The 24537-nt window shown below is 37.1% G+C and overlaps 1 protein-coding gene across 1 annotated transcript in view; it reads right to left on the bottom strand.

Moving 5' to 3' along the window:
• Nrx-1 (neurexin 1) overlaps positions 1 to 24537 on the bottom strand; it is a 600022-nt gene that overhangs the window by 142845 nt on the left and 432640 nt on the right. Inside the window, exons 12-14 of the mRNA XM_033349833.2 lie at positions 17452 to 17559; positions 13282 to 13474; positions 1596 to 1787 (exon numbers count right to left, since the gene is read on the bottom strand). Of these exons, the coding sequence (XP_033205724.2) occupies positions 1596 to 1787; positions 13282 to 13474; positions 17452 to 17559 (493 nt within the window). The remainder of the gene's footprint in view (positions 1 to 1595; positions 1788 to 13281; positions 13475 to 17451; positions 17560 to 24537) is intronic.

The following is a 24537-nucleotide window of genomic DNA, read 5'->3' as shown; positions in this document are numbered from 1 at the left end:
GGAAAAAGGTAATTACATGTTGCAACAATATTAATGTCAATTAAATTATAGTTTATAATACAAATTTCATATAATTATATGTATACAATATATGTTTTCTATAGTATGAATATTAATATAATACTACGTGTATGTGAATGTTCAGTAACATTATTTTTATTGGTTTTGCGTGCAGTAAGATTATTCTACTGTGGAGGTAAACATGTTTCTTTAATGGTAAAAAATGGAGAAACTGGTAAACACAGTATGTGTACTATACATATTGTACGATACACGAAGGAGTACAATTAGGTCAACATTTTGCGGCTGTTTTGCACAAAGTAGAACGCTATTATAAAAACTACTTTATCATATTTTTGCAGTATATCGTCCTCTTTTATATCGATATAAGCAATATTTTATATATACGAACAATATTTTATATTATCTTTTTAAATCTATACTCCAAATAACAATGTATGATTAAAGAATTTTATAATTGAATAATACATCAAATAAATGTCACGATGTTACAATAAAAAATAGATCAAACTCCAATGAAAAATCTTTACTGTTAAAATATTTATCTACTCATAACAATTCAATAAACTCGATAAGACAAACAAAATGATTAATTGACTCTTGAATCAATAAAGTTATGTGGCTTACCAAGACCAAGTATTCATTTTATGAATTAAAGAATCGAAACATTATAATCATTAACTTCCATAAAAAAAATCTGCGATACCACCAATAATTCCTAAAATTATTATTTTGAAGTAAGAGTGATTTTAAAAAAGGAAACTTGATAAGACAAACAAAATAATTAATTGACTCTTGAATGAATCGATAAAATTATATAGCTTACCAACACCAAGTACTAATTTTATGAATTAAAAAATCGAAACATTATAATCAATAACTTCCATAAAAAAAAAATCTGCGATACCATCAATAATTTCTAAAATTATTATTTTCATTTAAAAGTGATTTTAAAAAAGGAAACTTGATAAGACAAACAAAATAATTAATTGACTCTTGAATGAATCGATAAAATTATATAGCTTACCAACACCAAGTACTAATTTTATGAATTAAAAAATCGAAACATTATAATCATTAACTTCCATAAAAAAAATCTGCGATACCACCAATAATTTCTAAAATTATTATTTTGATTTAAAAGTGATTTTAAAAAAGGAAACTTGATAAGACAAACAAAATAATTAATTGACTCTTGAATGAATCAATAAAATTATATAGCTTACCAACACCAAGTACTAATTTTATGAATTAAAAAATCGAAACATTATAATCATTAACTTCCATAAAAAAAAATCTGCGATACCATCAATAATTCCTAAAATTATTATTTTGAATTAAAAGCGATTTTAAAGAGGGAAACTTAAATTTTTGTAATTCCTCCATAGAATCTCTTCCACTATAAGATATATATACAATCCTGACACAACAAATTGCAATCTGGCGTAACGTATACTTTGCGAACTTCCATGTTTCGAGGATCAGCGATCAGAAGATTGACAGGCTACATTATTCTCAACGAAATGGAAACTCCATGTTCGTGCACGACTATAAAATATGGAATATTCTCTTACCAGAATCCTGTTGCTGAGCGTATCCAGCTATATCTATTGGTTGGCCGTTTATGACAAGATCCCTCATGCAACCGACGTAACCCTGTCTCAAGGCACCTGTCCATAGTACTGGAGGGACTGTTAGGGGTGCAAATGGAGCGCCCACACCGCCGATATACAGCAATCCATCGAGATCTAATTGCGTGGAATCGCCTGAAACACGAAACGTTACGCTGTTATTCGTTTAATTTATCAGCGAGGAAATTTTAATTATAAATGGCGTACATTTATTTTATAATTTGTTACACGAGCATATTTAAACGTAAATCTTTCACGATGAAATATTCCCTGTAAAAAGCAATTTATAAATATGTAGCTACTCTTAAGCAACGAAACGATAAAGTTACTGCAGCGGATTATAAATAATATCAACCTGGCAATATTTATCCTGGCCGAGGAGAATCAATTTTTCTTCCAAACGCAATTTTCTTCAACTTTCTACAACTTCTCAATCTTTCGTGCTCCTCTTTCGAAAATAGCTCGAGTCTTTCGAAAAAGATTTCTTCACACTTTTGCACTCTGACTACTGCTCACACATGCTACACTGTCAGAGTACACGTGACACTGTCAAACCACAAAAACTGAATTAAAGAAATTACGTTACCTATTTACATTGCAAATAGGTCCAGTCTCATACAACCGGTTTATTAATAAATAAACAGTATTCTTAAAAATCACCTGCTCCTATTGCTCTTACACGAGAATATTTCTCCTCAAGTTACGTAATATTGCGTCAAATATAAATAAATAATTGTAAAGAAATTTGCTTCTTTTACTGTTTGTTCTGGGAAAACAAAGCTGGAAATTGTCGAGCGTGCACGTGCGCGTTAATTAACCGTTTCTTCCCTTCGCTGCTCGTTTTTCCAATTTCTAATCGGACATCGTGAGCGATATAAACGGAACGTATCGGTGACAAATGTAAAACGGTGCGTGATGAATCGACGCGTTCACGTAGTGCGTAATTCATACGCGTTCGTTCTTTCACGATCGGTGTTCGACCCGTGACGCGTGAAATTCGTTACCAATATATCCTTCGAAAGTTTGCGTGATGTATGTGACAGTGTGTCATCGTTTGTACGGATTTTTATTTCATTTTTTTTTTTTTCTCCCTCAAGGCAAATATTTTTACAACGCACGTTGTTGTAGTGCGAAGTAACAGCGCTCGTAACAATTATAAATAGTTTAGTCGACGTGATATAAAATCCAATGTTACAACAATCGAACAGAAGCTTGAAAACATATCTCGTTTTCAATATCATGACCATTCTCAATGTAACACATAAATGCCGATATACATAATATTTAATTATATTTCATTACATATAAATATTAATTCGGCCGAATAAGATATTCGATTAAATTTTTATCCGGACAATTTCTTGTTCGAACAAATCCTACGGGATATTTGTTCGTTACCGAGGAATAAAATTTCATTCTTAATTTTTATTCGTTGCCTGCTGTTAAAATAGAAGTTCGCCTAACGCCGATCATATCAAGAAAATCGTAGACTCACGGTGTAAAGTGGCCACTGATATTCTAAAACGATTAAAAGAAAGGATTAAAAAGAAGAAGACATTACGACCAATTGCCCTTCTTATTATTCGAATCTCAGGTGGCTGCTATAAAGTGGAGCACTTCGTAGCACTTTCCACTTAGGTCTCAGTCGAAAATTTCGCCTTAATCCAGACCATGCTGCTCTACTTTATCACACATAATCTCCCTTACGAAACATCTCTACGTTCTAGTAATTATCCTCGTTATCTGCCATTTACGATCCTCTCATTACGCACCCAAGCAGCGAAAACGCGCCATCTCCCAGATGAGGTTGTTGGAAAGGGCTCGAACTATGCCTAATTGTTCTGCCTGACGCTCACGAGCCCCGCGTTCAATCCTGCGTTAATTAAACGCCGATGAAATTATTTTACTTGCGATACTTTTATTTCATTAAGGAAAAATGTATCTTTCTTTTGTTTCATATGTTTTATTGTTAGTTGAAAGCTACGCATCTTCGAAGCTACGATTCTTGGAAGGCTTAGTGGCCAGCAACCGAGGAGCAGTGGTCGTCATTTGTGGAAACGGCTTGAGAATATTTATACAGGTTCATTAAAAACTCACGAGCTGTGCTTAAGTTCCATTATCCTCTGGTCGGTTATTTTTCTTTCCTTACTGCACCGTTCGAAACTAGGAGTTCCCTGTCTCGTGAAAAAGAAGAAGAAGAAGAAGAAAAAAAAAGAAAACTGGAGGAAGAAAGTTCACTGACTCTCGAACCAGCAGTGAGACTATAAAAATAATATGGTTATGGAGTAATTGGATTTTCTTGGTAAACATAGGTAGATGTGAATTTTGTTGCCTTGTAAATTATATTTGGGAAGGGATTTTTATTTTCAATTTGCATTTGGATATTAATCTGTATTTTGTATTTGATTAATTTTGGTTACGTATTTGATGAACTTGTTTGTATTATAAAAGCAGATTAAGAAGAGCTTTTCATATTATTGATGATAATTGGCATTGAAATAATTTGTTGAATAAAGTGATTTACATACATAGAACATGAATAGCAACAGATGAGAAACTATACATGTAAAAACAAGAAAAGCATTTGGATATTAATCTGTATTTTGTACTATAAAACCAGATTAAGAAGAGCTTTTCATATTATTGATAATAAATGACATTGAAATAATTTGTTGAATAAAGTGATTTGCATACATAGAACATGAATAGCAACAGATGAGAAACTTTACATGTAAAAACAAGAAAAAGCATTTGGATATTAATCTGTATTTTGTATTATAAAACCAGATTAAGAAGAGCTTTTCATATTATTGATGATAATTAGCATTGAAATAATTTGTTGAATAAAGTGATTTACATACATAGAACATGAATAGCAACAGATGAGAAACTATACATGTAAAAACAAGAAAAAGCATTTGGATATTAATCTGTACTTTGTATTTGATTAATTTGTTTATATTATAAAACCAGATTAAGAAGAGCCTTTCATATTATTGATAATAATTGGCATTGAAATGATTTGTTGAATAAAGTGATTTACATACATAGAACATGAATAGCAACAGATGAGAAACTATACATGTAAAAACAAGAAAAAGCATTTGGATATTAATCTGTATTTTGTATTATAAAACCAGATTAAGAAGAGCTTTTCATATTATTGATGATAATTAGCATTGAAATAATTTGTTGAATGAAGTGATTTACATACATAGAACATGAATAGCAACAGATGAGAAACTATACATGTAAAAACAAGAAAAAGCATTTGGATATTAATCTGTACTTTGTATTTGATTAATTTGTTTATATTTTAAAATCGGATTAAGAAAAGCTTTTCATATTATTGATAATAATTGACATTGAAATAATTTGTTGAATGAAGTGATTTACATACATAGAACATGAATAGCAACAGATGAGAAACTATACATATAAAAACAAGAAAAAGCATTTGGATATTAATCTGTATTTTGTATTATAAAACCAGATTAAGAAGAGCTTTTCATATTATTGATAATAATTGACATTGAAATAATTTGTTGAATAAAGTGATTTACATACATAGAACATGAGTAGCAACAGATGAGAAACTATACATGTAAAAAGAGGAAAAAGATTTCCTTATTCATGGGATGCGTTAAATTTTGCAACTAATTGATATTGTGTTTTAAAATATTGGAGTTCCTGAAATTACTGTCAATTTTCAATTATTTTTTTCATTTTACAAGAGTTTCGTATTCAGATCTGCCCACAAAGTATGCTCGATTGTTGTTTTTCTGTAGCCATACGTAGATACATTTTGGAATTAATTTAGGTCTCAAGTATGAACATTTTTAGTGGCTGTATAGTAGAATATATCGCAGAGAACCTGCTTTAAAATTTTTATTATTTTGTACATGTTCATAAACTTTGCTGAATTGAGGCGGTGCTACAGGAAAATATCGTTGAAATTAACATTTATACGAGTTAAGCCCCCTTCAAGGTAATAATTAGAACATTAAAAAGCTGCTTGGGGAACGCTTTAATTATTGTACTCTTGATTCATGAATATCTCAAAAATATTTCATTGCAACTTTGCTTTCACAATAACAGTAATTATACATTTGCATATTAAACGTGCAAACGCTTCTATCTTTGGCCTTGAATTTTTATATCTGCAAAATAAATTCCTCTACGTCCTAAGTCTAAGTTTCTTGCCAACATTTTATGTCTTCGCAATCTATGATCAACGCCAGTTTACTAATCGCGCACTTTAACTTTATGCAAATTACCTTCATCGCGTTACATATGCATACGGCTAAATTTAGTAATTTTTTAATAAAATAATATTAAACACTCTATCGCTCCACGTAACTTGGCTCCTCGTCTTAAAACCAAAACCTTCTTGTTACGTCGCCTTTCTTCCGGACGAAATTCCAATGTTTCTTAAATTTGCAAGAAGCTTCGATATCTTTGCCTGGGTTAATCGAGTCCGATAAACGTGGCATCTGCAACAACTCGTGCGCTTAAACTCTGTACAAAAGGACGATCGAAGTAGTACACGTTACACGACATTGTATTCGGAAGAGAAATGTGGAGAGAACGTTACACGGACGAATCTTATTTTCTTGGCCAGACGATAAGATGGAGAGAAAAATGAATATGAGAGGAGAGAAATACCGAAAGACGCGGAAGCACGGAAGAGAGGAAATTGCAGTCGACCAAGGAGGATGAGTGCTCCGTCGTTGAAAATTGTTACCGCCGACAAGCGTGTAAGAGCTCGGCGATGAATCGAGCTGACTGAAGCGAAGAATTTCGGCCGGTGATCATAATTTGCCAGATCAAATTTATACCGTGCTACTTTATTCTACGCGGTAGATCACCGGTGGCCGATTGCTCAATTACGTCAACCGCGTGTCTGCTGCGGATATGTACAGTGCGGCGAATAACTATACACTCGGCAATATTTTCACATTATCGATCGTCCACATGAATTTCCTCGAAAACAAAAGGCGGTTTGAAAAGGTCCACGGCCAACGATCCACTTTAGATTATTTTATGGCGAATTTTACGAGACTGCCTGATGAAAATGCGATTACAAATATTACGCAAAAGCTGGTCCACCGTCTTCGTACGAGATAAAAATTAGAAAAACAAAAGATACATATAACAACGTAGTACTTGTTGAACAGGGAAAATTCGGAGAGGCGAGCTGAGATGACTTACTCGCACGTTCAATTATTGCAACCTGGCCACGCATTATAATATTGCAAATCTGTGTGAATAAGCGTCACGTAGAGAGACGTGGTGCACATGTGAGTTTCTCACGTGATCAGCAAATGTCCAATCCAATGTTCCTCTTCTGCCACTTGCGTTAATATCTAAGGACACCGGGTGCAACCACGTTCGACGCGACGATCGTGTAAAAATAAAAATAACAGATACAAAGACAAGCGAAAGTTAAAGTGCAAACTAAAAACGAAAATCGCGAGACGAACGTGGATGCGCAGAGTGAACGACGTTCGGGACACGCGTGAACTTCTGAACGTGTCTGAACGCTCGCTTATCGTCTCCAAACTGGTTTCCGCGATTCTCCGGATACGTATGGGTTTCTTTTTTTGAGAAGATTCTTCTCTTGAGAAGATTATTCTATTGGCTTAACCGTAATCGCGCTTTAAATCCTGGTGATTCATGTTTTACAGATTACGCTGCTTTCAACGCGAATAACGCCGCCGACCATTTAATTCAGTTGCGCCTTTGAGGTTTTAGCATCAGAACGAGATAAAGGATTTCCCAGTGTTTCTTTCGTTCCAAGTAAATCGCTTCGTGCTTAAATGCGTTCCATCTCTTTGTACACTTAAAGGGATTTTGATTTATCGAGATTGAAATCGCACAGTCGTGTCGCGCTGGTTCAAGTGGTTCTTCTCTGCGATTTGCAATTTTTTTCTTTGCTAATGTATTATATTCTGTGTTAACCAGTTGGCTATTTTTCACGAGAATAATCGTCATGAAGAAATGCCAATATTTTGTAGCCCTCTCAGTAATAAAATTAGAAAATAAGACAGTCGTTTCGTTAATTCTGTTTTAACTTAATTCTATGTTATAATCACACGTGTTCTTTGTTTGACGAGTATACTCGTCGCTTACTCTTCTATTATTCACGAGAATAGTCGTCATGAAGAAATGCCAATATTTTGTGTTACGACTGGCCCTCTCAGTAATAAAATTAGAAAATAAGACAGTCGTTTTGTTAATTCTGTTTTAACTTAATTCTATGTTATAATCACACGTGTTCTTTGTTTGACGAGTATACTCGTCGCTTACTCTTCTATTATTCACGAGAATAGTCGTCATGAAGAAATGCCGATATTTTGTGGCCCTCTCAGTAATAAAATTAGAAAATAAGACAGTCGTTTCGTTAATTCTGTTTTAACTTAATTCTATGTTATAATCACACGTGTTCTTTGTTTGACGAGTATACTCGTCGCTTACTCTTCTATTATTCACGAGAATAGTCGTCATGAAGAAATGCCGATATTTTGTGGCCCTCTCAGTAATAAAATTAGAAAATAAGACAGTCGTTTCGTTAATTCTGTTTTAACTTAATTCTATGTTATAATCACACGTGTTCTTTGTTTGACGAGTATACTCGTCGCTTACTCTTCTATTATTCACGAGAATAGTCGTCATGAAGAAATGCCAATATTTTGTGGTCCTCTCAGTAATAAAATTAGAAAATAAGACAGTCGTTTCGTTAATTCTGTTTTAACTTAATTCTATGTTATAATCACACGTGTTCTTTGTATGACGAGTATACTCGTCGCTTACTCTTCTATTATTCACGAGAATAGTCGTCATGAAGAAATGCCGATATTTTGTGGCCCTCTCAGTAATAAAATTAGAAAATAAGACAGTCGTTTCGTTAATTCTGTTTTAACTTAATTCTATGTTATAATCACACGTGTTCTTTGTTTGACGAGTATACTCGTCGCTTACTTTTCGCCACAAATCTTAGGTACACGCTTTTCAAGGTTTTCAAAGATGTAATAACCAACTGGTTAAAAGTATTTGAGATGTTTTTACTTTAATTTCTGGTTTCTGCTTATAGTTGCATTCATTTTACAATTCCTAGAAAGATTCTCTGTCTTAAAAATCTTGGCGCGTATTTGAAATTTGTAAAGCGGTCCAGCAGCAGACACTGTTTCATTCTCTGATGATCTATCAAATCATTCAACGCTGCTGTTAAATACTCGCGTGTCAGAAGCTAGCGGTTCGTTTTCATTTTCAATCGCATTACATTAAAATTCTCTCGCTTAGTCATAGAGCGATATTAAAATGAGGAATTCAACACGATGACGCGTCTATTGCGTTCTTCTCTCGTCGTGTTCATCCGCGACGATTGAAACGCCGCAACAGACGAGGTATAATCGGTTCTTGATAAGATGTTTGTGGGGAAAGAAAATTGTCAGAGTGGACAGCAATTGGAATCGTAGGCTAAGCTTAATTGCGAAGGCTTAAGCCGGTTGCATCGGGGTTTTTCGCGTGTTACGAGCGCAGTTGGCCCGCAGCAAGCGTTCACACTCGAAGAATTCGCGCAAACTCGTCCCAGGCGAGGCGACGAAGCACAGGTTTGAGGCTGAAATTGCTAAAGGGTCGGTTCTCAAAGGGGAATTTCACGGACAAATTAACTGGCCGTGTAATTCCAGCGACCACCAACAGCTTCGTGAAACTTGCGCTACCGTTGATTCTGGATAAATACACAATTCGACCCAAGTTGTGAATTTCTTTCGGTTAACGCTAGCACCACGAACACGCTCCAATATTCAGCTGTATTCGAGATTATCGAGCGACAGTTTGCCAAACTTTTCATACTCCAGATAGCAGCGCGTTTGCTGTTCGCTGTACAATTTCTCTTCCTCGTTTTCCATTATTTTAATCAGTTAGCTGTTTTCGACGAGTATACTCGTCATACGTACGAAGTAGCTACAATTTGCTGTTTGAATTTCAATTTGGTAATCGCAGTAAATGAAAATGTGATACAGTCGTGTCGTTGCAACTCGATTCCTTAATTCGTTGCAATTTAATTAATAATAAAATAACAGAATAAAAGAAGCCACTGGGGATCGTTCGTGGTTGGAATTTTACGACACTCCGCCATCGTGTACACGTACGTGAAAAATCGGCGGGAAATTCGGCAAGACGACGGTGTGAGAATCAGGCCAAGACGGAAGTGGCCGGAGAGAGACCAGGAAGAACGTGATTCCAGCGGCGAGTGCCGGCTTCTATTATTCTGAGATATACAGGGTGTTTCCTACTTTTCCGGCAACATCGTAGGCGCATAATCTACAAATAAAACTAAGAAGAAAAAAAAATGGTGCGGAACAGCAGATTTAAAGCTGAACAATGCGGAAAGTCGATCGTCTTTACTCTGCCTGTACCTGCGCCACATTTCTTGTTCTCTGACTATTTACTGCAGTAGTTGGTTATCGTGTGAAGTATCGAGCGTCGTGTAGAAATGCCAAGATTATTTTCAAACGAGGAATACGCCGAATTATGTTTGTGCGTGGTATCTGCTGTACGAGAACACCAGCGTGTGTTTCCTGCAAGAAAAGTACCACATGGTTCAGTATTTGTTAACATCTATTCAGACTAACACCTATTTACCTACAATTTTGTAACAAAGCGTTTACGAGGAAACTTCGTGTAACATTTTCTCCTTATTTTCACTTGTAGATCATACGATGTTGCGGGACGAGTAGAGAACACCCTGTATATTGAGCTGGGTGACAAAGAAGTCGATGAAGAATCCACCGCTGCGGCAATTCTCTCTTCCTTTTTGTTTATTTATCGGTTTAATAAAGCTCCGCCCGAAGCTATATCACAAAGTTCCCTATACTTCTCCGTTTGTTTGACTTTTTATCCTTTCCCCTATCCTGGCACCGGAGTTTTCAGAGTTATGAATAAATTCGCGATTAAATCTACCAGGAGTTTCTGATTGTCTTCTGTGCGGCTCAAGGAGATCCTTTATAATTCTCTCTTTGCATTTGGCGACGAGAAGTTAGATTAAATGAGAATTTGCCTATTGAAATTGCTATTGTTATTTCTTAGTTACTTGTTCGATTATATTCGACAACGTTGTACTGTATTTGGCGATATCAGGTTCGATCTGGATTGTCTTTGGAATTGCTCGAGCAGATTATTTACAATTTTCATTTTGCACTTGAAGGTAAAATGTCAGATGAAATGGGAATTTGTCATAAGTAAAAATATTGTCTTTTGAACGACTCAAGAACATCCTTTTTGGCCTTGGCGATGAGGAGCTACACAGGTTCGATCTGGATTGTATTTGGAATTGCTCGAACAGATTATTTATAATTTTCATTTTGCATTTGAGCCTAAAATGTCAGATGAAATGGGAATCTGTCATAAGTAAGATTATTGTCCTTTGAACAACTTAAGAACATCCTTTGGAATCTTCTCCTTGGCCTTGGCGATGAGGAGCTACACAGGTTCGATCTGGATTGTATTTGGAATTGCTCGAACAGATTATTTATAATTTTCATTTTGCATTTGAGCGTAAAATGTCAGATGAAATGGGAATTTGTCATAAGTAAGATTATTGTCCTTTGAACAACTTAAGAACATCCTTTGGAATCTTCTCCTTGGCCTTGGCGATGAGGAGCTACACAGGTTCGATCTGGATTGTATTTGGAATTGCTCGAACAGATTATTTATAATTTTCATTTTGCATTTGAGCGTAAAATGTCAGATGAAATGGGAATTTGTCATAAGTAAGATTATTGTCTTTTGAACGACTCGAGAACATCCTTTGGAATCTTCTCCTTGGCCTTGGCGATGAGGAGCTACACAGGTTCGATCTGGATTGTATTTGGAATTGCTCGAGCAGATTATTTACAATTTTCATTTTGCATTTGAGCGTAAAATGTCAGATGAAATGGGAATTTGTCATAAGTAAGATTATTGTCTTTTGAACGACTCGAGAACATCCTTTGGAATCTTCTCCTTGGCCTTGGCGATGAGGAGCTACACAGGTTCGATCTGGATTGTATTTGGAATTGCTCGAGCAGATTATTTACAATTTTCATTTTGCACTTGAAGGTAAAATGTCAGATGAAATGGGAATTTGTCACAAGTAAGATTATTGTCTTTTGAACGACTCGAGAACATCCTTTGGAATCTTCTCTTTGGCCTTGACGATGAGGAGCTACACAGGTTCGATCTGGATTGTCTTTGGAATTGCTCGAGCAGATTATTTATAATTTTCATTTTGCACTTGAACGTAGAATGTCAAATGATATGGGAATTTGTCGTAAGATTATTATTGTTATTTCTTAATTAGTTGGCGAATATATTCAGAAACATTGTATTTAGCAATGTAATAGGTTTGATGTAAATTGTCTTATGAACGACTCAAGAAGATCCTTTAGAATCTTCTCTTTGGTCTTAGCGATCAGGAGCTACATTAGACGCGAATTTTTCATATTAACATAATTTATAATAATCCGAATTGATTCATTCCAATAGAAGATCGTTCAGAGAAGTGTTGGATTAAATGTGACATTGAAATGTGATGCTTGTCGATTATCATTTAACAAGTTTCCAATTTACCATGGGATTCCCTCGGACAATTAAATTTCCTAAAATTTATTCTCCTACAAACGACATGTACCGCTTCTTCTCCGAGCTCCATAGAAGATATAAATCGAAGGGGCAAAGCGAAATCGGCATGTTCTATTTTATAACGAACCAGTGCAAGAACCTCTGTTCTTCTATTCACCAAGTTACTTCTATTCAAACATTCTTACACCTGAATTAAAACGAAAGCTTATTAAATCTCAATGAAACCGAAATTAAACTATACCTTTATCAAGTTATTTAAAATCTTTAAAGCCGGTCCAGCAGCAGTCACCGTTTCATTCTTTGATGATCTGTTTCTCCAAATCGTCGAACGCTCCTGTGTTAAATACTCGCATCTCAGAAGCTAGCCGGTTCTTTGTCATTTCCAATCGCATTATATTAAAATTCTCTCGCCTAATCATAGAACGATATTAAAAACTATACACCAAGAAAAAAAAAAGATTTCCAAGAACAATAACCATTACGAATTACCATAGATGTCCAGCCATCGTAGTTTAAACGACCAGATCTAAACGACTGGAGCCTGAGCTCTAAATTTCGCTCGATTAATCGTGATCGTCAGGAGCGTAGTACCGAGGTAGCGAATAAAAGCGAGCGACTTTCTAAAAAGACAGATCTAACGAAGGGTAACTACTAAGCGGTAATAAAACCAGAGGATCGTAGAAAAAGGCAAGAGCGCAAGATTTATTACGTTCCACGCATGGAACGGTTAGCTGCACCTGCAGATAAGTGTCCTCGAGCGTGTAACTCTGAATTATGAGTGGCTTGCTTCTCGATCCCGCGCATTTTTACCCTCCTTCGTCGTTTATTTCGTCGACCGACCGGATTTACAGTTCCGCCTGTAGTCCGTAGATTAGACGATAAACGCCATACATCCTGACGAACGAGTGGGAAAATTTAACAAAAAAAAAAAAAAAAAAAAAAAAGAAAAGAAAAAAAGGAAAGAAGAGTCAAGAAAAAGAAGACAAAGATTCTGTCTTCTTACCTGGTGTACGGAATTCGACGATGGAACCGTCGACGGTGACGCGTCCGTCTCTTTCGACTCGGCGAAGTGCCACGTCGTGCCACGTGCCGTCGTCGATTCGTTGTTTCGACGATTTCACCTTCACCGGTCCGCTTCCGAGGTCAGCGTGCAGGTACAGATGACCATTGAAGATCTCGAAGGCGAAGAGATCTTGCTGCAAAAAGGAAACGACGTTTTACTTTTACCTTGTTCGAAGATGGTATCCCACTGGGGGTAGCCATCCACATGTTACATTACTGTATCACTAAGCTATGATATTTTACCGAATGTCCTACTGGACAAATTGCAAAATGTAAATAAATAAATAAGAAAAAAGACTTTTACCATCGGATTTACAACTTTCGCGAAGCTTGCAACGTTTCTAAATATGTTGAGATAATTTTCTGGCTGCACTGGGTTAAATGCGTAGTAGAGATACTTGTATGTGGGTGTCAGTGTGCGGAGGTATGCGTGTGCGCGGCGTCTCGAAAACAGATGAATGTGAACTGTTCAGTCGAAGAACTAGTCGCAAGTGTGTATCGATGAATATCTTAGCAATCGTCCATAAAACAAATATATAACTATTCTAATATTAATCCCAAGTATAAATTTAGCGTTCCTGTAACATTATTTCGGCTTCAAAGATCCACAATCCTCAACGAAATAATCAAACTACCCGCGAACGAGTGAACGTACAAAGTGCACGCGCTACTGTCTCTTCGTTTTTCCTAAACGATTCTCACCTCTTTCCAAAATTTGTCGAATTTTTATATTTCCTGCTAAATAGCAGCACTAACTGTTAGTCGCAACAAGCGTGACAATCGAGCACGTGGACGTTCTTTGACGTTGAAAAGATGTCCCCAAGATACGCGTAGCTCTCTAGTCGCTGAAACCCGAGCAAGGGACGTGACCAAGGGACGAACGAGAAATTAAAGAAAAGAGGAATACGATCGAGCAAGCTCTTTTATTATTTATTTTCGCGACTAATAGCCACGTGTTAACGCGTGTATTTCCAAACAGAGAGTTAGTAGTGTGCGTGAGAGACACGAACGCGGACCGGCCAAGCATTTGTTCGCGAGATCCGGTGATTCCGCTAATGAGCAACTGGCGCTCTTAACGAGAACCCGGTTTTCGCAACTTTCCGATTTATTTCACGCCGTTGCGCGCTACGCAGCCGCGATTATTCGCGACGCTGACGCCAGCCCCGCGCTGCTCCTCTTTCGACGTTGAAATATAATTGTGGGAATTACGAGGCGGTATTGTTAAACCGAGATAACTGGCGGCTGCGAGGGAAACTCGGCTGCAGCGACGAAAATGCATTTCCTCTCGATCGTCGTTTGGCCGACTCGTGGCCCGGATCTGCCTCGCCTGTCTCTCGGTCTGCTCGTCGAACGCGCAGATTCTGCGATATACAGAGGATGTGCGACAACTCGCCAAGCTGATTCCTCGCGAACGAATAAGCGAAAAGCGTGGGACGAAGATTTTTCATGTGGTGGGGCTTCGTTTTTTAGAGCAACAATTTTGGAAATGGGGTTAGGTTGGGGTTAGGTACAGGTTTTCAGCTATTAGGTTGTCCGGAAAGTTTCTTTCTTTTACAGACACGTCTCTTCCAAGGCTGCATCTTTAACAAACGTGAAACTTAATCCGTCAAACTTTGTGATTTTCATCTTGATAGAAGAAAATGGATCATACTTAACTCGATGAAATAATATGAAACGGAGGATGTCGTGCATCCAACGTTATCGTTCCACGAAAAATCGGCAGACTCAGCATTAAATTATCGCCTTCTTCCTCCGCAGTTTTCGCATATGCATCTTACAAAATTCATTTCCCGATTGTTCGACGATTTTATCGAGTTTAATTAAGGATTCGATAATTTCACGTGAAATCGGTCGGACGTGGTTCGTTCTGTTAACGAGGTGCTATCAGTGATTTTAATTACGTTCTCCCCGAATGATTCGTTTTAGGTTTTCGTTAATTAAATGTATTAGTAATTGAACGAATAATATCTGACGAAGAGTTTCGGTAATTCTATTCGGATATTTCACGAGACGTTTTGTACGTAGAACGTTCATCTTCGGATTAGCGAAAATGGAAGCTCAGTCGGTTGTCTATTTAGTTTTCCATCGCAAGCTGATACTGTCGTTTATGCTATACACAGCCCAATGGAACTTTTATTCTACACAACGATGGAACATTTGTTTTCACAACGATTGATTTAACAATAGCACGTGCGAGTTTTTTAATTAAAATATAATTCCTGAATATTTTGTGCATATAAACAACAAAGGGATGTTTATTATATCTTCGTTTATATGGCGCATAATTCGATGAAATTCGATGTACAATATTTTAACTAACAATTAACAAAGGCTCAAGTTTTCAAACGAAATGTTGCTATATAACAAAGCATTTTAAATCACGTGAACTAAATTGAACGAACGATACATTCGAAATTCCCACCATTTCTGTAAATTACGATTTATCAACGTAGAAATTCGTCTCTTACTTTGACAAACGATCGCAGGTTTTTCAACAGCGACGATGTAATTTGATTACGGTTCCGTATCGGTTCAGTCTTCCAGCAACAATTTTCCAAACAGTATTCTCCATTTGATCGGATAAAAAATGCATTTTCATCATGGCTGGTAATTCAATCGCCTGTCCTCTGCCATTTCATACAATTCCATTTCGTTATCGCTTGCTTTCTCGCTCGAAAAAACATCGACTTTCAACCGATCGTCGTCTCCAACTTTCATTTACATTATCGTTCTTCCACCTTCGTTTCTTTATTCTTCTCCCGCCGATCTTTCCCACTGGTATTTAACTCTTCCATCTCTTTTCGTTTCTTCGTCCTCGTTCCACTTCTTCTTAACTTGCAGTAGCTCGTATACGTTTTCAGATTGGCTTCGAGCTTCGCCAAGTTACACTCAGATGATCCAATCTCAACGCAGTGTTAACAGTAAATTTCAAAGTGTTTGGAATAACGCGGACGATTAAAAAATAAAATTCACGAAGAAGATTTTTCTTCCTCTGAAGCGAATTATTTTCCCAAGGACACTTTATCCTATCAAGCTGACTCTGTCTCATCACGTAACCGAAACCACATTGCGCCAATATTTTCGCATATGTTTTTCACATATTTCTACGATATTTTCACAAAGCATATCTTTTTCACGAAAATTATTCTGCAGACTCGTAAAAACGCGTACGTATTTCTCGTTCAGCCGGCTGCTGAAGCGAGCAAAACTCTGATTAGAAGAAGACTAAAGAGACATTTCTCTTCGTGTTCTGTATAGTAATTTCCCTGCCATTGACTACTGTTACGACCACTCGCGATCGTGAGGAAGCACGTCAACGGGAGTCGTAAATTCCCCTTACGATTAGATAATCGACGCCGCGAAATGATCGATCCCCTATTTCGATTAGGATAATAGAGGTAGTTCAATTAAATATGACGCTGATATAACAAGTTCTAAATCACAGTTTATTCCAACAACTTTGTAAAGAAGATAGTTACGCTGGTGCGCGTGTGTAAGTTAAGTAAGTGACTGATCTAAGGGTGGAAACCCGGTCAAAGGATGTCGACTGTTTGAAAGATGGAAAATCAGCCAAGTTCGGTGACGATGCTGTGGCGGAGGAAAGCCGAGGATGGGTGTGTCCAGCGCACGGGACCATCGGATTTGTCGATGACAATTTTGGCTAGGAGAGCGAGGGAAATAGGCTTCGTTGTTAATTGCTTATTTGCTATGGTGGTGGGTGAGGAAGGATGCTAACCGCCCTCGAGATAAAGTTGCTAGTGAGAAGCCTCGTACGTGAGAAAAGGCAACTTTCCCGCGTCAACCCGCGGTGGACGATAAACTTTAGAAAACAATTCAGTGAAAGAATATTTGTTCGGTCTGAAGGACCTTGACTAGAAAGTTCCTGAGATTTATGGAGGGTACTTGAGACTATCGAGGCTACGTAGTAAGGATCTGAAGACATCCGACTACCATCTTGTCCGCGGTGTGTGGCCTGGTTTAGGTAGAGTGTCGTCCGACGTAACAATTAAAAGTATTTTCGAATGCTTTTACGAATACTTTCTACGCGCAGTCCGCCGACTAAAAGAAGCAAAGAAAGGAAGAAACAATATATCAAACGAAATTTACATACCCTCGTGTGAGCTCCACTACGGCTGTACATGATCAAGCCGTTAGGTTCGTTGGTCCGGATTTTGAAGGATATACTGCCGGACTTGGCCGCCTTCCAAGGTGGCAGGACCTGAAACACAGGAGACATACGTCTCTTAATACCTTCCACTCTTGGCTACCACTTCTGAAAGACGTAAAACAGAAAGAAAAGGAAGACAAAGAGAGACAGATAGATAGATAGATAGAGAAAAAGAAAGAGAAAGAGAGGCGGAAGGAAGAGCGAAATCCCTCGACGTCCTGAAGAAGAATGGAGAACATGGACAGCGTCGGTGGTCCAGCGTGTTCGGAATCCAAAATTTCCTGCTCTTCGTCGTGCACGAGTCCATTCATCATGCATGACAGCTTAAATAATCACGTTTCTCGTGCTCGTGGAATTTTTACTTCAATTTCGCTGCGGTACCGAGTCTCCTGCGGCTGACTGATTTACGTTTCGCCATCGAGAAATTCACCGCAGTTCCGTCTCGGCCGCGTGTCCCATCGCCACAAAATTCTCGTGCGACCCATTTATTGCTTGTTTCTCGGATTTACAGAAACAAAAAAAAAAAACAAAAAAAAGAAAAAAACGGACTAGGAGAGAAAAAGGACTAACAACGTCAGATCCGTGACGAGACGGAAGAAACAATTAGCCGCGAGTCGCGCGATTTTGCCTCGTCCTTCGGTTGCTATCGTTGGATCGTACGGTGACATCGCGCGAGAGTTCCCATTTTTGTGCAGATTTTTCAATCAGGTTGTTTAATTTCAAGACACCTGAATTTCATTCTTATTCTACGTCTATGCAATCAGCTCGACACATGACAATAATCAGCGTCCTACGTACTATACTTGATGCGCTATCTTAAAGTAAATGTTAACTGTTAAACAAAACAGTAAAGGAATCAATGGATGCTGCAAACAAAACGTTGCGAACATTGTTCTTACGTTACATGTTCGAACAGTAAGAAACCGATGTTTAAACAATTTTTTGAAGACCTTTTACTCGGCAACGAGGAGGCGGTCGAAAATGGAATTTCATTCTGTCTGTTGAATATAGCGCAGCAGTTGAAAATAATATTGGAAATAGTATCAATCGAGTTGATTTCACTCGTCCTTTGCCGAGTGATTCACATTAGGCAAACGATGATGATGACCTTTCATACAATTTACAATATACATTTATACTATTATTATTATTAAATCTCACACTTGTTAAATGCTATACTCCTCCGAATCTCCCAATTGTTTATTAAATAATCCAACAAATACGTGGGAATTCAGACTATACGCTTTTCAGAGCGTATCAGTGTGTTAAGTTTGGTTGAGCAAAATTGAGCGAATGGACGAGCTGTTATACTTTTCTCGATGATCATCAGTTGCATAGCTTCGATGACAGCGTTAGACGATCGATGCTGTAATATTTAACTCGTAATTATCAATTTATCAGTCTGTATTTACGAGAATCTTCGTCTTCATCTTCCTTTTCTAACGCGTTAGTTGTACGATGCAAATGAAAATGCAGCGTCTCGAGATTAACCGAAGATCGATCGAGCTCACAACTGTTACGTGTCACCGACGATCTAACGATACGATTTCTCGACGAGTTTTCCTATCGAAATAGAGTTCTCGTGTGATGAGAGCAACGTCGAGTGTCGGTGTTGGATTTAGGATACTTGAGTTAAGTTGAATTGGAAAATGTTTAGCTGTAGCTGCTATCACATGATCTACGGTTTTCAACGTTTTGTTCGAGTCTGGCAGGTTCGTACGAGACGGAAGGTGTCTGGGTAAGGTACACGAAGATTCGGAAGAAACGCGGTGGAGAAGCTCGCGTTTTACAAGTTGGAAGGGAGATCGAAAGTGGTTCTGGGAAACAGATAGCAAGAAAAGTTTTCTTCTTCTCTCGACGTGGATATTTAGTTTTTCAATTCTACTCTGCAAATAGAATCTTCCCTTTCTCGTAACATTAAGCGACGTATCGTTGATAGGATAAAATCGACGATCGAAATTTTCTAACGTGTTATATCGTATGGAAATTTCTTTCTGTCGTGTAGATTCTGGTACAGTAGAACCTCGGTAGCTCGAACGTCTGCAATTCCGAAAAGCTACGTGCAATGGGACTACAACTTTGTTCATTCTACTGCGCTCAGTTGTAGGGAGCTTCGTATAAATGGAAGAAGAAATTTGCTGTAATTTCTTCTCTATATAGATAAATATGCAAAATATAAATATAATCGAAGAATATAAATTTTGTTATTAAATTATGATTTCGTTCACGTTCAGACGCCTTGTTTTATCTCTGTAACTCGATTCAATTCGAAGAATCGCAGTTCATCTTTGTAGCTTGCCGTGTGCTTTTTCATGTAAACTGATAGTTTTTCGTCAGTCAATTGAAAAGCAAATGTTCATAATTTCTATCATTAATTTGTGCCATTGCGTCGTTGAATGTCTATAAAAGGACAAACCCAACACGTGTAGAATAAAGCTGATAATAAAGCTTCTTTATAAGTCGAAAGCTTCTTTATTGCCAGAAGGCAAGCTCCGATAAGCTTTTAAATCTTCGTAACTCGACGACTTAAACTCTTCTCTTGAGATTCGAGTTACGCAGGTTCTACCGTAATACGAATTCGAACCAAGTTTCCTTGCTTTTACCTTTGCTAAAACAAAATCCTGTAGCACCTAACCCCAATCTACTGATCTATTGAAAATATAGAAAGTAATTGACTTAATCATCTTAACACGATAACTACTCAATTACGATTACTCAATGAAGATTATTATGATTAGCGATCTACTGATCTATTGAAAATATAGAAAGTAATTGACCTAATCATATTAACTACTCAACTACGATTACTCAATGAAGATTAATAAGATTATTACGATTAGCAATCTACTAATGTATTGAAAATATAGAAAGTAATCGACCTAATCGTCTTAACGCGATAACTACTCAATTAAGATTATTCCATGAAGATTATTAAGATTAACAATCTACTGATCTACTGAAAATATAGAAAGTAATTGACCTAATCATATTGACTACTCAACTACGATTATTTAATGAAGATTAATAAGATTATTATGATTAGCAATCTACTAATGTACTGAAAATATAGAAAGTAATCGACCTAATCGTCTTAACGCGATAACTACTCAATTACGATTACTCAATGAAGATTGATAAGATTATTATGATTAGCAATCTACTAATGTACTGAAAATATAGAAAGTAATCGACCTAACCATCTTAACTACTCAATTACGATTACTCAATGAAGATTAATAAGATTATTAAGATTAACAAGATTATTAAGATCTGCTGAAAATATAGAAAGTAATTGACTTAATCATCTTAACGCGATAACTACTCAATTACAATTATTCCATGAAGATTATTAAGATTAACAATCTACTGATCTACTGAAAATATAGAAAGTAATCGACCTAATCATCTTAACACGATAACTACTCAATTACGATTACTCAATGAAGATTAATAAAATTATTATGATTAGCAATCTACTAATGTACTGAAAATATAGAAAGTAATCGACCTAACCATCTTAACTACTCAATTACGATTACTCAATGAAGATTAATAAGATTATTAAGATTAACAAGATTATTAAGATCTGCTGAAAATATAGAAAGTAATTGACTTAATCATCTTAACACGATGACTACTCAATTACGATTACTCAATGAAGATTATTAAGATTAACAATCTACTGATCTACTGAAAATATAGAAAGTAATCGACCTAATCATATTAACTACTCAACTACGATTACTCAATGAAGATTAATAAGATTATTATGATTAACAATCTATTGATCTACTGAAAATATAGAAAGTAATTGACTTAATCATCTTAATGCGATAACTACTCAATTACGATTATTCAATGAAGATTAATAAGATTATTAAGATTAACGATCTTCGATCTACCAGAATTAAGATCTATGATATATTAGATGTATCATTTTCTAGAATATTATCGTTTAGAGTGAAAATTCACCCATAATGGCTCATAAGAGTAAAATTCCCAATAAATCTATAATAAATGACAATATAATAAAGAGTCAAAGAATTAAATTAAAGAGTTTAATCGAAGAGTATGAAGTATCGTAGAAAATACTATGAGAAACAAGTTTCACGGCAAGGAAAGAAAACTTATGCATCGAAATTGATGAAAAATAAAATTGTACCTGCGTGTGGCACTGCTTAGTCTCGAAGGAAACTCAATGCCCCATTCGTTTACGTAGATGGCATAGACCAAAGCCAAGAAACAATTCACCGATACTTATTCCTATTTATAGAATATTTGTCTCTGTAGAGACGAGTTTGCGACACCATCTTCTGGTATTATCGAGCAAGAATTATCATCATCGTCATCCTCTAACGTTATTCTTCTTAGGAAAGGAAAATTCCACTTCAATTCTACGCTACGTTGTTTCCCATTGCTGTGCTCCGAATGTGTCTTTCTTTTACAAACATGTCTTTTAAACAATGCATCTTTATACAAACGTGAAACCTAATCTGCCAAACGTTGTGGTCTTTATTTTAATAGTACAAAATAAATGATGCGTGATTTAATGAATATAAAAGAAAGAACGTTTTCCAATGAAAAGCGAAGATTGTTCAATTTTGCCGCCTTTTTTACCAGCAGTCTGCGATTACGTCAAATTATCAAGTTACTATGAAACAACTGAACAGGTTCAGGACTCGAAAATATTATCTTCGCGGGTTTGTTCTTTGAAACGTTTCGACGTGTAAGTTACAACACGAGGCACGTTGCTGCGCGTTTAAATAAAAAATCTTTACTGCTCGACCTGACGACTAGAAGGAATTATCGGACATCTGTTTCACCGGAAAATGCGACGGGAACACGTGACAGGATTTTACGGTGTCGTTCGGTACTTCAGAGAAACTAGAACAGTAGGAGACCGCGAAAGGAACGCGAACCACTACTATAGCAGCTATTTCGTTTGATGTGGATTCATAGCGGTTAAGCGCGAGTTGCATTGTTCGTACAGTTCACCTTTTAACGCTGTCTCGCTTTAAATATGGCCATTTTACTCTTCAATATCAAGACTATAATAGTTCAAACATAACGTAATTGTCCGTGTTCTCGTCTTGACGAAAGCACCAACAAAGTAGCCTGATCGCTTTATCGAAAAATAGATAGAGTTTATGCGAGTCTCGAAAGCAGCTCGTAGCTGTGTTCGAGTATACAGGGTGGTCTGAAAATCAGTCTGCGCGATTGGGCAAGAAAATGTTTACCAAAACGTGCAAGAGAAGAACGCGAGTGAACGACGAAGAGAGAAAGATGAGTTCAGCGACGTATAAAATACAAACACTGCGATTTCTTCTTCGAACAAACTTTCTTCATTTTGATTTCCGATCAACGAAACGTTTACCCAACACGCTCGTCACATTTTTCTCAAGACACCGAATACGATTCGACGTACATTTGCTTGTCTTAATAAAAGATGAAAAAATGCAAATTATATCCCAAACATCTCCCGAATACGTCTATGCCAAAGGTTTCGTCGGAAAATCGTGAAAGATAAAAAAGATTCGCTCGGTCTGACACTGCATCGTGTTACGCTACTGGAGCCCAGCCAACCATCGAACTTGATGGTGTTTCTTCGCGATTGTCAACAAAATCCATGAAAAACGGGAGAACAAGTGAACCACCCATTGTCATCTTTCGTTTCAACTTTACTTCGATCGGCATCTTTTCATTTCGGTTTGAAGTTCATTTTAGAAAATAGCCGGTCTCTCGTTTATTAGCCGGGAAGAACCGGACGCCGCTATTCGTCCAGCAGGTTCCGCATAAGTAGCCGAAAGCTGTGCGCGGAACGAACGCCCTTTGTGTTGGCCGATTGTCTTTCGAAGCGGGGCAGCTTGTAATTTCGAATTCAGAGCGGTTTCGGGGAGAGACGCGACGCGGGCTGCACCAAGTGTAATTGCAGCTCCGTGACAGCGAGGCCAATTTTCGTGATGAAGAGTCAGCTTGAAAACTCACGGTAACGAGACTCATTATTTATTCTTGCTGCTTTTGTTTGCCTGGTATTTTCTATCCTTGTCGAGCAACTGGCAAACAACTTCGGTCCGTGGCGCTCGCCCTCGCTGCAACGTCCTTCTGCATCTCGTCTTTCGTTTTGCATTTGTTCCCAGTTTAACACTATAGTCCTCCGCTCTTTTATTAATATCTGGTCTTTTCACGTGCGACCTTCTCTAACAAACGAAACGACGTTTAACGCGCTAAGAAAATTTCTAGTGAAGAACTTGCACGAGAAATCACACCCATTGAGAACGTCGTTTTATCTTCTCCTCGAACTTGGCAGGTTTGTCAAGCGTTGAAAAATACCATTGGGCTTATAGTTTCAAACGACTGGAAGAGCGCGAAAGCTTGTTTTTCATATTTTCGTCAAAGGAATACCGCGTCATAGATTGTTACATTTTCAACTATTCGAGAAAACCTTCAGAATAGAATAAAAATTGTACCCATGGTATATCTTCCAGGTAAAAGTAAAATATCGAGGCGATCAGCTTTCCATTTTCTTTTTAACCTACATTCTTCCTCCGATACCCATCGAATCTATCGATTATTTTTCTTTCTTTTTTCTTGCCAATTCTGCACGAGATGATCCCGCGCGCACAAAGTCAAAGATTTGTCTAAGAAAATTACGTCGGCAGTTCGCTGTATCAGAGCTTCACGCTAACGAAGCGAAGCTCCTGTGGGAATATCGGGAACTGTCAGCACAAGTTAGTCCTTCATCCGGCTTCGTGAATTTTCCGCAACGCGTTCATATCTTATCGAACGTGTTTCCTCCGCAGCTTCTTCGAAACGAGGAATATCTTAACCGGTTCGACGTGCTTCTAAATTCAAAGCAGCATTTCAAATTCCTCCGAGTGATCTTGCTTTTATTATATTTCATTAGCCGATGCATCGATGACGCATGAAATTTCGCGTAAAATTCATTTATCCTGAAGTTTGTGACGGTGTAGAAGAGTCGACGAGGATTTAGCAACACCACGATAACAAAGGACGTTAGAATATTTATAA

Source organism: Bombus vancouverensis, chromosome 17, assembly GCF_051014615.1.
Source record: "Bombus vancouverensis nearcticus chromosome 17, iyBomVanc1_principal, whole genome shotgun sequence".
NCBI lineage: Eukaryota > Metazoa > Arthropoda > Insecta > Hymenoptera > Apidae > Bombus > Bombus vancouverensis.
Note: the sequence above shows the minus strand (reverse complement) of the source record. Positions and strands in the feature narration are given on the sequence as shown.